The 13,186-nt window shown below is 41.2% G+C and overlaps 1 protein-coding gene across 2 annotated transcripts in view; it reads right to left on the reverse strand.

The window, feature by feature from the left end:
• Positions 1-2,838: 2,838 nt before the first annotated feature.
• The window catches only part of LOC135707709 (solute carrier family 66 member 2), a 95,083-nt gene continuing 84,735 nt past the window's right edge, over positions 2,839-13,186 (reverse strand). For both annotated transcript variants that reach the window (XM_065229591.1, XM_065229590.1), the window contains one exon: positions 2,839-4,559. In XM_065229591.1, coding sequence (XP_065085663.1) covers positions 4,479-4,559 — 81 coding nt within the window. In that variant the 3' untranslated portion in view covers positions 2,839-4,478. The remainder of the gene's footprint in view (positions 4,560-13,186) is intronic.

Consider the following 13,186-nt stretch of genomic DNA (forward strand, 5'->3'; position numbering starts at 1 on the left):
CTTCTGATTGTATTCTTATTTTGTTCATTGTAAAATGTAATTGATCCTACCGATAATATTCAGGGAAAAGAACGCTGGTCGCTAGAAAAATAGATAACACAGGCTGCTCTTCCGGAAGAGAAGCCCGGAAAGTTAAAAAGAAGTAACGTCTTTTGCAAAGGCTACACAGAATTCAACCGAGAAAATGGCACTTTACACACGCAACTTGTTCTGTCTTTTCTTATTATTAACGCTGTGCTTCTAAATAGGTATTAGTGTGTTCGCCAATCTAAATGGTTTTTATTTTCTGAATTTGATACACGTCTTTTTTTTTTTGTTGGTATTGCTATTATAGGCCTATTAGTTCGTACGTGTGTCTTTCGCTTTCATAGTTTTGAAACAAATGTCTGATTAATCATTGTTTAGTACAGGTTGATGATAATTCTCGACTTTTACTATTACATTTGCAGGATTTCTGTGTGTTTGTTCGGTTGCTTGCATTTCTTATATCTTATATAGTAAGTGCATTGATCGTTTATTAGAATATGTAAGGAAATTGCATGTACGCATGCAAGGTGCTTCATTGGCGATTGGTTTTCGGAAGATTGTTGTCATATAGTACGCATCGTTTCAGGCAAAAATTAAAATCATTCAAGTAACGCAGAGACGGTTTGTTCGACAGTTTGTTCGCTGTTGGGTGAAGTGCAAAGCTTGATTTTGGAGAGGAGGGAAAGTGAATTGACCTGGGAAGTAAATATTTTCTTGATACACGGTACGGTCGCAAAATTAAATGATTTTTTAAATGCATCTTGAATATGTTTCAGTAACGCTTTGCAGTGGTTTAAATGCCTAAGCCTTGTTTCAGTTGATCAAGCTCTTTGCCTTGGAAATTGCTTGGAAATAGTTGTATTTAAACGCTCAGTTAATAGCCATAGTCTCGCAAAAACAAATTTGATTAACCTACTGTGTAACACTGGAGAAAAAAAAACCTGAGCGAATCGTTATGATATTCAACGCAGTAATGGATTATTAATCATTGAACCAGCCTAATTGATTCTGAAAAAATGTCCAGACATCAAATGAGCCACGGAAGGCCTAAAAAAATTTGACGCATCTTATGCTATCGTTTTGCCGGCTCTCGACTTCCGAAGAAAGAATTAAAAGCTTTCTATGCCAACCATTGCATTATTTTCTATATTATTTTTATATTGGGATTTGGGAATAGTTTTGACTTCCAAATCCCAACACGAAAGTTTTTCAAGACCGGACTGGGAATCGAATTCACCGCACCCGACTTGGTAAAACGGTGCCTTAACTGACTAGGCTATCTGAGGTTACACCCTCATCGTCTACAATAAGCTACACACTCAAGCAAAAATGCCATGTATATTCCATGTGACATTTCACATATAGCCTTCACAAGGTCACATACTACAACCTTATAAATTCAAAGTGATGTTGGCATAAAGAGAGAAAGAAGGGGATTAGTAATTTCTATTTAATTTCACTACCTTATTTGCTACCTCATTGACAGATACGCGTATTTCGCCTATAATGTGCAGATGTTTTCAGTGTCTTCTACTAATACTCGACTCCGACACTACAAGACACTGAAGAACTCTGCACATGTTAGACAAAAATTCGGAGACGAGCCAGCCAACGGCTAAAAGTCTCCTTAATAAAGATATATAAAAAAAAATGTTAGACAAATGTTAGATTAAATACAAATAACTTATTCTTTTTTTCGCTCTCTTTATACAGGTATTCCACTGAGACGTCCATATTCATCAGGATGATGTAGGTATTTTCATGAAATGAATACCAAACATCATACAAAATTCATACAACCCATGGAAACTACAAAAACTTAGTTCTGACTGAAACATCATGTAAATCAATATAACAAAGGCAAAGAACTTGCTGGAACAATACTATTTCAGTATCAATGATTTTTACCGATTATTTCCTTGTTGGTCGATATCAAACCTCCCATTCTGCAGTCATACTCATACACACTCGAACCAAGAAAGCAAATCACTCCAAAGCAGCAGCACCTAGCCTTTAGAATTACATATGTCTATTATGTATAATTGTTTATTGTAACACATTTTCACAGCAAAATTTCCCTCACTTACAAAAACTATACTTTCATTGTTCCAGCGTCATCGATTAACGATTTACGGTTTGTTCCAGACTAGACTTGAACCGAGCGTAATTCTCACACAATTGAATGTAATGCAATGATAGTTTTTTGTTTCATGTCCTAAAGAAAACATACAAATTTCCGATTTTCACGTTAATCAGAACGCGTAGATATAAAGGCTTCGTTCTTCTTTTCTTTCAGGCATTAAGTCTTTTGTAATGAAATTATAGATTAGTTTGCTTGGTACGATTTTGGTTTGCTTAGTTAACCTAGATAGAATTTGACCCCACAAAATATTCAGAGTGATGTTGTTGAATCATTACTAAGGCATAAACGAATAGAGTGGAATAGTATTCCGGGATGAGAAAGGGAATAGTGGATTTCAAAGTGGATCGTTGGAGGACAACCCAGCCCGCAGGATGACAAAGGGGAAACCAACACCGTTATTGGGTTCGTGTTTTGTAGGAGTGTTGCTCCTTACTCGAAGCGCATTTGTTTTATAGTTGTTTGCTTTTGCCTACAAATTTTAGATCAATTTTAAATTGTCATTTTAAATAGGTCTTCTAGGAAAAATCTAAACTTTTCCATTCTTTGTAGCTGTTATGCTTTTTTTTTTGGTACAAAAATAGATCACCTCTGCACAATTAAGCTTAGACATGCTCGCTCACTTGCTCACTCGCTCGCGCCCACACGCATACAGGAAGAAAGAAATTAAGTCTCACTAACAATAATATTTCTCTTTCTATACGTAGTTCTAAAAATAAATAACGACTCTAAAATAAAAAGAGAAATGCCACTGCTATAATATCACTTCCGGACTCTCCTGGATGAAGATGACCGCACTGCTGCTGGAACCAGCCGCCGACTCCTCCCTAGTCCGTTTTCCCTCTCCTGCTGCCGCGGCCTGCCCCAGGTCTTCGTCGATGGCCACGTGCATTTCATGCTCGCACAGATTCCGACTGCTATCGCTGATTTGCTGCTGACCGGTGCCCACCACCGAGCAGCGTTCGTTCAACAGTTCCAGCTTGTTGAAGTTGAACAAATTGGTACAGTTCAACCGTTTGATCGTCTTCAGCTTAGCATTCTCCCCAAGGATTTCCTCGTCATAATCATCCTCGTCGTCATCGTCGTCGTCGTAATCTTGTTCGCTCGTTCCATGCTTTGATGCTTCCTCATTCGGAAGAGGACGCGTTGAGATCACTTCGAGCTCGTCATCATTCACACTTACAACATCCTCGCTGCTGGCTCCCTCGTCACCGCTGCATTCGAGCAGTTCGGTTTGTGTCTCGGCTGACCTCATCGTACGAGATTCATTATTTGATATGGTCGATGTCGCCGAAGGCTGTTGCTTTGATTCCATCTCTTCGAGCTTCAATATTTGCTCGCGTCTCAGCACTGGCCACAGGACCAGCGCTGCGTGTCGTCATAAGATATCCTCCAGGGATTTCGAATTCGTTTCATAGTGGTGCGGCTTCACTTGCAAACTCACTTCACACTCTTTCCCTTTCCCAGGAGCAACAGTTTGCTCTCCTAGTCCCCTAGCCTCCTGCCCTTCGGCCCTATCCTTCAGCCGCACCACCGTTGACGACAGCAGCATAGCATCGTGATGCTCCTGACTGTGCCGGTTGATATTATTGTTATAGTTACTACCTAGAATGTACTGCTCCTTGTAGCTATTGCTATTTAACGTACAATTGGAATCTCGACGATTGCTAAAAGCATTCCCGGTGATTGTTACAAACGAACAGTTGTCCCCCGCAACACTCAAATTGTACACGTCCTCGTTGAGAACATTTCCCCGCCCTCTCCGCTGCGCCGAGCCCACAATAGTCTCTTGCTCTCGTTCAACAATCTCGTCATCCACCGCAGGATCTCCGCCGCCGGAGTAATTGGCACTCAAACTGAGCTGTCTTCGCTTGGGCAAAGGCAGCGAAGCAGTCTTCTGTCGGTCAAACCTCTCCGAATTGGCGCGCCTGGTCGTGCTCGCAACCATCCGCACCGGTGTGGCTTCCCTCGAGCCGGATATCGAGTGCGACTTCGAATGTTGGTAGCGGGAACCTACTTTATGGCGATGCGGTGTCATCGTGGACTTCAGCGATAGCGAACCGTCGGTTTGCATCATGGAACTGTAGAAGGACGAATCCGCCGGGGAAGACGAGTAGGCCATCACGGCTGATGGGCCTGAGGAACGGTTGATTTTGGCATTGCCCAAAATCCGCTGGGTGGGGATTGGAACCGTTTGGGTGTAGCTGTTGATTTTCGTAATACCGGTGTTGGTGTGATGGTTAAGGTTGTTATTGTTATTGTTGTTACTGCTATGGTTGGTGCCGTTCTGAATATTCTGAGGGGCAAACTGCTAGTCGCCGCGATGGGTGCTACGCGGTGGATTCTTCCGATAGATGTACACCTGCAGCAGAATGGCTAGATCGAGGCTGACCTGAAAAAATGGGAGAGAGGGGGAATAAATTAGAATGTGACTACAATTCTGTTCGCTGTAATTTGAGCAGAATTTATAATATTCAGCACAAATGCTTGATCAAAACTGCGTTTGATTATTGATCCTATTAACTCCACTTTCTCAAGATACGGGGCCAACACTGTATCACGAATTTTCCGAAGTAAATGAGTCGTGATCATTGCTCTCCCAATTTTTAAAAATATCGATTGTATCAACTAAAATCTCCAACTAGTCGACACCAGATTGTAGTATCTACCCTGTTCAGAGTAATTAATGATTTAGAGTGTAATCAATCAAGATACAAAAAGAGACTCGAGATGAGAGTTCAGAATAAAGAGCTAGGCTAGTCTAGCATGAGCCGTTGGAAGAGACGGAGTCGAATCCAATCTACATCGTTAAGCTTTTATTTAAGATAAGAAGAAAGATTGATTAACACTAGTTAATCCTTAATAATTAAAAAAAACACATAGTAGTGGGAGAGGTAGCTCATCGATTCTTCCGGTTCGCCTCCTAGCATCGTGCTATAAGGTACCAGGCGATAACCAGGGTAGTTGATCGATAGCTCGATGACGTCATTTCGTTGGCGTCTGCAATGGGAAATTCTCATAGCAGGCGTTGACGATGGGACGTTGTCGAGTTGTTGAATAGCAACTATCGTGGTAACTCACCGATTACCTGTCGATCTGCCAAATTTGGAAAGACGTCTGCATTGAATTGTCTCATATAATAATATTCCGCCCACTATATCACAAGAAATTGCGAGTAGCTGAGTGGAATGGAGATAAGTTAAGCATTGGGTACAGGAACAAGTCTCCCCTGGGTGGTGCCAAAAGATGAGCGCAATAGAATCATCAAGTTGCCATAAGGCACGGAATGAGACTATTGCATGGCTGGGTAGTCAAAGTCTTCCATTCGTTAGTCATTTCAGGTGGATTAGAACAGGTTTAGGTGGGCGTTGGCCAGATTTGGATTTTTCAGATGTAATCCTGGATAGGACCCTGTCATTGAACGTCGCGTGAAAGTGGAACTTAATGAACACCTAAGTACTTTTTCGTAGTTTTTAGTTTTCGGATTTGAAAGATCGTCGGTTACAGTGGCCTGCTTACTGAGCAGAAAAACGCGGTCCCAGGTCCTTACATATCAAAGAGATTTATGGTTAAATCGCTTGTGTATCGTGTATTTTGCGAAACTCGTTGTTGTCGTTGGTTCCGGGTTTGAATGGATACACAAATTTGAGCAACGGTATTATGTGATATGAGGGGCTCGGTGGCCTTAGAGCAACCGTTTTTGCTTACTGAGCAGAACATCATGAGTCTAATCTCAGGCCCATCCACATTCAAGATTCGTCAATCGTTTTATTTGTTAATATGACAACATGGTAATAACAGCAACTCGGTTAAAAAGGGGCTCGTCTGCCTAGTGGCAAACGTTTTTGCTTACTGAGCAGAAGACCGTGGGTTTAGTCCCAAGCTCCTTCGCGTTATATGATTGTTAGGACATCAATTCAGCTTATCGTTTACCAAAACGAACCCTGCTGCAAAACCAACCCTCTTATCCAACATCCCAGTGATTACTCGTGGAAGTGCAGAGGTGTTCTCGGCTTCCATCAAAGCGAGTGTCATGTCAACACAATCCTTCCCATTCCTTTCTTGACCTGTGCTCGGGCGCGGCCGGCGCTGGTATTGCCTAATTTAAGATCACCAGTTTTTACACATTGAGGATGATTGCTAGTCCCAAGCATCGTCTATTGGTTCTCTGTGTAATTACAGCTGATCTGGCAGTCAAGCTCAAGCTCAAGCTCAATAATTAAACAAAACACATAGTAGTGATCAGTTACCGTTCATAACACAGATGAGTTGCATATGATACTTGAGGGAGTGAGAAGCTAATGATTCCACTTCTATCATAATTTGATTTCAGTTTATGATCGATAAATATGATTTCAAATTTTGTTTTCATTTTGCTGTACTTTTGATCTACATCTTAATTTGTTTATGATTTTTTTGTTTTTAGTGGTGTCTTTTTTCAGCAAATCAACAGCTGAAAACGTTGTTGCAATCTTGTCAGAACATTAAATTGAATACTGATTTTGTTGATTGATTGATTTCCTTTATTTAGGAGATTTTCAGCCGCTGGCTACCCGAGCAAAGTCCAGCATCAAAATGACAGCAAATTGAAATCAAGTTTTGATATCAACATCAAACTGAAATCATAATTTGATTTCAGTTTACGCAATTGACAAATTTGATACCAAATTTTGTTTAAATTTTGCTTTACGTTTGCTCTTCAAAAATATGTTGTTGCTGGTTTGTTTTCATTGCCTTAGCATAACATCAAATTGAATACTTGTTTTGTTATCAACAGGAAAAATGGATATCAAATTGAGTTTTCAGTTTGCTCTCACTGATAGCAGAAATACGACCAAAACGATAGCAACCTGTGTAATCATTATCAGCGAAATCACAACATCAAATTTAGATTTCAATTTGATCTCAGACTTTGCACGGGTAGCTCATCTCCGGAACCCCCAGAAGGTGGCTCCCCTAGTTACATAGTTGATAATTTGGAGAACCTAGAAGTGAGTGGGGACCCAGAAGGGAGCCCCATTTGTACAGATCCCAAGTTACATTGAAAGTTTTATCGAGGTTTTATAGTATTCTACAAGTCTAAATCATGATCTACAGAACCCTCATAAAACCCAAATTGTTACTTGGGATGGTCTTTTTTATAGCAGGGTTTATTATTGTTCCTGTTTTAGCTCCTAGCGTGATTGGCGGATCATGGTGTAATTTTCCGGTATTCCATAGAGGACCCGGATGTGGGGCCTCATAGCCTAGTCAGTAAAGGCACGGTATTACCAAGCCGGAGGCGGCGGGTTCGATTCCCGGTCCGGTCGAGGGAATCTTTCGGGTTGGAAATTTTCTCGACTTCCCTGGGCATAGAGTATCATTGTGCTTGCCACACAATATACAAATTCATGCATTGTTATTGGCATCGAAAGCTCTCAATTAATAACTGTGGAAGTGCATTTAGAACACTAAGTTGAGAGCACGCAATAAGCTAATATGCGCTAAGCAATAAGCTTGAAATGCGAATAAGAAGAAAGAAGAAGAAGACCCGGATGCAATGAGAGCAGGGATAGTTTACAATCAGGCAGGCATGGAAAATCATTTACATTCATTTCATGCACTCATTTACATTCATTTGCCTCTAACTTTTTTCATCAGCAGCATTCCGCAAAATGATGTTAAGAGCTTTAGTAGGTTTTGTTCAGTGCTGAGCTGCATCACGGTACTGACAGCCTTTAGATTGACAAAAGAGATTCCTACGGTTAACAATAAAAACAACTGAGAACCCTCTCTCCGTGAAACTTCTCACCAGTATGACACAACAACCGTGAGATATCGTTGTTTTGCTTTTCTCACTCATTCGCAATATCACTAACATCTGCCATGTGTTACCATCATAACATCACCGAGGAAAAATAAACAGACATATAAATTAACCGTCATCTCATTTCGATCATAAATACGGTTATGACGGTCATTCCCCTTCCAAAATCACGGATGAGGCGATAGCTGTGATGTATCAAGGAAAAAGCCTTATCCTGCGTTATACAATCGTATCATAACCAGTAATTATTATTGTGAGAATTCATATCTGCATGAACACGTACTTACTACCTGCAGTCACGAATGGTTATTCATGGATAGAGATTTTGCAACTATTCGTTTTTTCGAATACCGTGAAGGCCCAAACGCAATGTGGGCGGAAGCGGAACGGAAACGTAAAGTTTGACAGTTGTCACTAATAACATCAAGATGCCTAACCGAAGTCGATTTGGATCTAACTTGTTTTCAATCCGACAAGTAGACCGCTTCCGCCGTCATCGCGCTTGGGCCTTGACGCTAGAACTCCAAGAATAAGGATGCTGACCGCATATCGTATCCGCATTACCGAAGCCCAAGTATCAAGGGATCCGTAAAAAGCAAAACCAATAAAAAATCCTTGCGTAAATAGGAATTCCCCTCTAAATATTGGAATTGTGGCTAGCAATCAAAGCAACCATTGGTATCCATCAACAAAGAAAACTTCAAATCGTTACTTTGAAGTCCGTAAGGAAACGCAATGTATTTCAATAAATCTTCGCTAAAATTAATAGCGAATTCGTTTATTATTCAGTTCCAACAGTTCGGACAAACGTCAGTTTGATCGTTTGCTTTTAAAACCCAGCTCAGGTTGAGGTTTGCACTGACAAAAAGTTCGGTTTCGTACTGATTTGTCGAAGTTCCGCCTGATGGTTCCATGATGGTCCAATTGGAGCAATTCAAAATTTAAGATTATTCGCTTCACTTTTCGCACAAAACGTAATAACATTGAAACGATATTTGTTTTGATAGTAAAATTCTCGTGAGCTTGTCAATTGTGAGTTGTGCCAGTTTTGAGATTTATTAAGCATCGTAAACAATGACGCGTACGTAAAAGAGAATTGATATTGCCGATGGATCATAAAAAAAGTAAAAATGGCTTTAATTTGCATGTTAAGAAATGGAATTTTTGAAAATAAACGGATATTTTTCGACATTGTAACGTAATAGTACCCACATATTTATTTGTTACAAGGAAAATGAAAATCCAACGTTTTCTTCAAAATGTTTCGTATGTTCTGAACTCAACAACTCTTAGCAAGAACAGGAAAATGAGGGAGCATTATACCAACAATCAATACGAAACTAACGATTTTAAATTGGCTCACCACTTTAGTAGCCTATTGGTCCCAAGCAAACGATTAACGTACCCTATTCTAGTTGAAATTCTATTACTACACTATGTTTGTTTTGATTCGCTATGAAAGTTTGACAGATAACATCAGGGGTGTGTGGATTCATGCAGAACATGCAGGGGTGAGTGAAATAGCTTGGGACTGCTTGGGACCGTTGTTCTGGTACTGAGTGAGCCAAAAATAATAATGATTTTCTTCGGGACCCAGTGGTCTTAGAGTTACCTCTATGATTATACTCACTTCCCACTTATAAATGCCCAACAGAGATGATCAGTGGGAGAATGATTTTGCTACTCTCTCCTTGTCATGTAATCTAACTGTCATGGATGGCTTCTATGAAGACGGTCTAGTGAGGTAGAAGTGTTTCCAAGTGATATGCTAGTTCAAGAGCCACATGTGAAAAGGGCATACAAGATTTTTGTAAACAAACCTTTGTAGGCCCTCTTCTCACCAACCGAGGGTCACCCACGCAAACTAACAACATCATCGGGAAGGGGAAACCTTCCTCTATCCGGCGATGTTAATAGATTGTGTTAGTGTCATATGGGTGTCGAGAAAAGGGCATAAGAATGTTTGTTTACAAAAAGCTTGTATGCCCTTTTCACATGTTGTTCTTGAGTTGACCGTCATTTCTGAGATGTGACGGTTATGCGAGGATGACCGTCAAGGTACAATAACCGTTATGATAATGCACAGCACTGGTTTTATTATTAGCTACAACTTTTGCCCGTAACTCAAATCTGTATCTCTTATGCATCGCGAATTAGAGCGGGCAGAACTTGTTACTGTTTTTCAGTGAATGTAAAATACATTCACTGAAAAACAGTAGTGGATTCTGTTTGATCTGGTTCGTCATGCATAAGAGATGCGGCTTTGAATTCTTAACAAAAGTTGTAAATAATAACAAAACCTACAAAAGCTCCATACATCATTTTGAGGAATTCTGTTGATGAAAAAAGTTAGAGGCAAATGAATGTAAATGAATGCACGAAATGAATGCACGAAATGAATGCAAATGATTTTCCATGCCTGCAATCAGGTGTTCGACTGTCATAATCGTGTTGCAGGAGTCGCAAACCTCACGAAAAAAGACCCATGTTGTGGTTCACTTGGGTGTGTCCGGATCGAAGCCGGGATAGGACCTCGGCTCCTTGTGTCATTCCATTTGGAGGTGTCACCATTTATTTTTCTCAGGAATGGTTCCCTTTTTGCGAACAACTCCCAGGCGTCTCGGAGGGATGCTTTCAACCATGGTGACAATCCGGCCGGAGCGCTCAGTGGCACCGAGATGACCCGCTTCAGAGTTGCCCGGATACCGCAATGACCGGATACTCAAACAAATGAGGTGTTTGGAGGTGCAGCCTTTTGGATCCCTTGGATCCAGGGGTGTCTGGATGTTGTGAGTGCAAGGTGGAGGTGGCGAAGTGGATGGCCGCAGCCTCCGCCGAGAAGACGGATCACTGATCGGGTAGTCGAAAGAAGAAACTATTGGATACATCCACTACTCCGAATCCGATCTTCCCCACGGCCTCAGAGCCGTCCGTGTAGCGGTGTTGAAAATAGGTGTATTTAGTTCTCAGCAGCTCCGCTACGTAGACCTGCATGTCACGGGAGTTGCCTTGAAGAGCTTGGCAATTGAGAGGTCAACGCGTATGGTTGGCTCTGCCCATTAGACTGATGCAAAATTTGAAATTTTCGCTCCCCAACGCTCAAACGGTTCCAAATTGGGCCCTGATTAGCCTCCAAAAACTTGAATTCATTTAGTGAGAAACTGACTTGGCACAAACCATTTAGTTTATATGGAAATTACTATGGGAAAACAAATATTTTTGTTCATTGTCTTCCAGCCTTTTTACATATTGTACGGTTAACAAATTCTATTGCTATTCTCATTATTCTCAGCTCAGCTATCATTTTCTAAAGTAGAGTGAACTGGTGAATTTTGAGATAGATATGAACCAAAATTATGGTTGTTCCATAGTAATTCCTATATAAACTTCAAATGGTTTGTGCCAAGTCAGTTTCTCACTAAATGAGTTCAAATTTTGGGAGGCTAATCAGGGACCAATTTGGAACCGTTTGAGCACTGCGGAGCGAAAATTTCAAATTTTGCATCAGTCTACTGCCCATCCTCTGGCTTCGTTCCAGTGTACCCTGGACACGGTGGAAGCTCTCCCGATGGAGAAGGTATCCGCGAGCTCTGTTCCCCTCCCTGCGGAGGAAGATCTCGTGGTTCCCGGTGGTCTTTTCCAGGTAGCTGGAAGTTTTGCAGCTCAAGGTTTCGGCGGCTTGATATTGAAACGGCAGTACACCGAGTTCGAAGCATGCCGATTCAGCTCAGGGTGTTGGAGGCAACGATTCGGATAGACTGGTTGGGGCTAGTCGCGTGATTAGAGAGTCCCGTAGAATAATCTACTGTGTACGGTGGCTTTGGCCACTTTTATTAGGATCTCTCTGTTACTGCTCCGGTGTGGTTTGGATCAGTGGCGTTGCGTAACCTCTATTGTTACCTGTTTAACAAATTTGAAAAAGTTATTTACGGTCATGTTTACATACAAATCAGTTTCAAAAGGCACAGGATCTTCTAGTTTCACTGAGTTGTATCCATTGGGATCAATATTGTTTTATTTGTTTACGTTTTGAAAGTTGTTGAACAGGTAGATTGAGGTTAGGGTGACACCACTGGTTGGGATAGTGTCCGGAGGCGGTTAAGTCGCGAGCGGCAGTTGAATTTGGTGTCGTTGAAGTGTGTGTCAAACCTCAGCTCCCGGTCCTAGCACACACCGAGAACCTGGATGGTCTTCATGTTGGGTATCGGACTGTTGTTCGCAAAGATGGCTGTTGGTAGCGGGCGATGACGGGAGTGGCATAGATGACAGATCACGTTCTTTTCTGCATCTTGTGGTAGCTGATACAGCAGCTTGTAGTTTCCTTCGCAACGCCTCGAGGGTGCGTCCGATATCCAGCAGGACGATGTCGTCTGCACATACAAATATGTATATTCCTTTAGGGAGGGCCCCAAAGACTCCATTCAAGGCGACCGCAATGACGGATCCCTGTGGTACTCCAGTTTCTTCCATCCGGGTTGAGGAGCGGTTTCCCGATCATCACCTGAAAGGTTCTGCCGCAAAAGAAAGTTTTTTACAGAGTGTAGAATGTGCCCCCAGCCAACTGTTTGATAACCTACCCGAGCAAATTCCAGCATCAAAATGACAGCAAATTGAAATCAAGTTTTGATATGAACATCAAACTGAAATTTTTGATTTGATTTCAGTTTACGCAATTGACAAATTTGATACCAAACTTTGTTTTCATTTTGCTTTACGTTTGCTCTTCAAAAATATGTTGTTGCTGGTTTGTTTTCATTGCCTTAGCATAACATCAAATTGAATACTTGTTTTGTTATCAACAGGAAAAATGGATATCAAATTTAGTTTTCAGTTTGCTCTCACTGATAACAGAAATAGTTTTCAATTTGATGTCACAGGCAGGCTTGCTTCCACTCACTTGCTATAAAAAATTGTTTTTCGGAATTATTAAGTCATTAGATATTATAATGATAGTTAGTAGTTGTAAGTCACAAGATAACGTTGTAAACTAGGTGTTTGACACATAAAACCTGTCATTATTGCTTTCAGTGCGTCACAATCAGCGATTTTACGATTCGTGAGCGCTCACTCTGAGTGAACGCTCACGAGTCATAAATTCGCTGATTGTGACGCACTCAAAGCGAAATTGACAGGTTTTATGTGTCAAATACATACCTTCCTACCTCTTCTTGTTTCTGACAAGTACAAACTTTCATAATAGCATCCAATGATTC

The sequence above is a fragment of the Ochlerotatus camptorhynchus genome, unplaced genomic scaffold, assembly GCF_037179485.1.
Source record: "Ochlerotatus camptorhynchus isolate MF236.1 unplaced genomic scaffold, CSIRO-AGI_Acam_v1.1 ptg000316l, whole genome shotgun sequence".
Lineage (NCBI taxonomy): Eukaryota > Metazoa > Arthropoda > Insecta > Diptera > Culicidae > Ochlerotatus > Ochlerotatus camptorhynchus.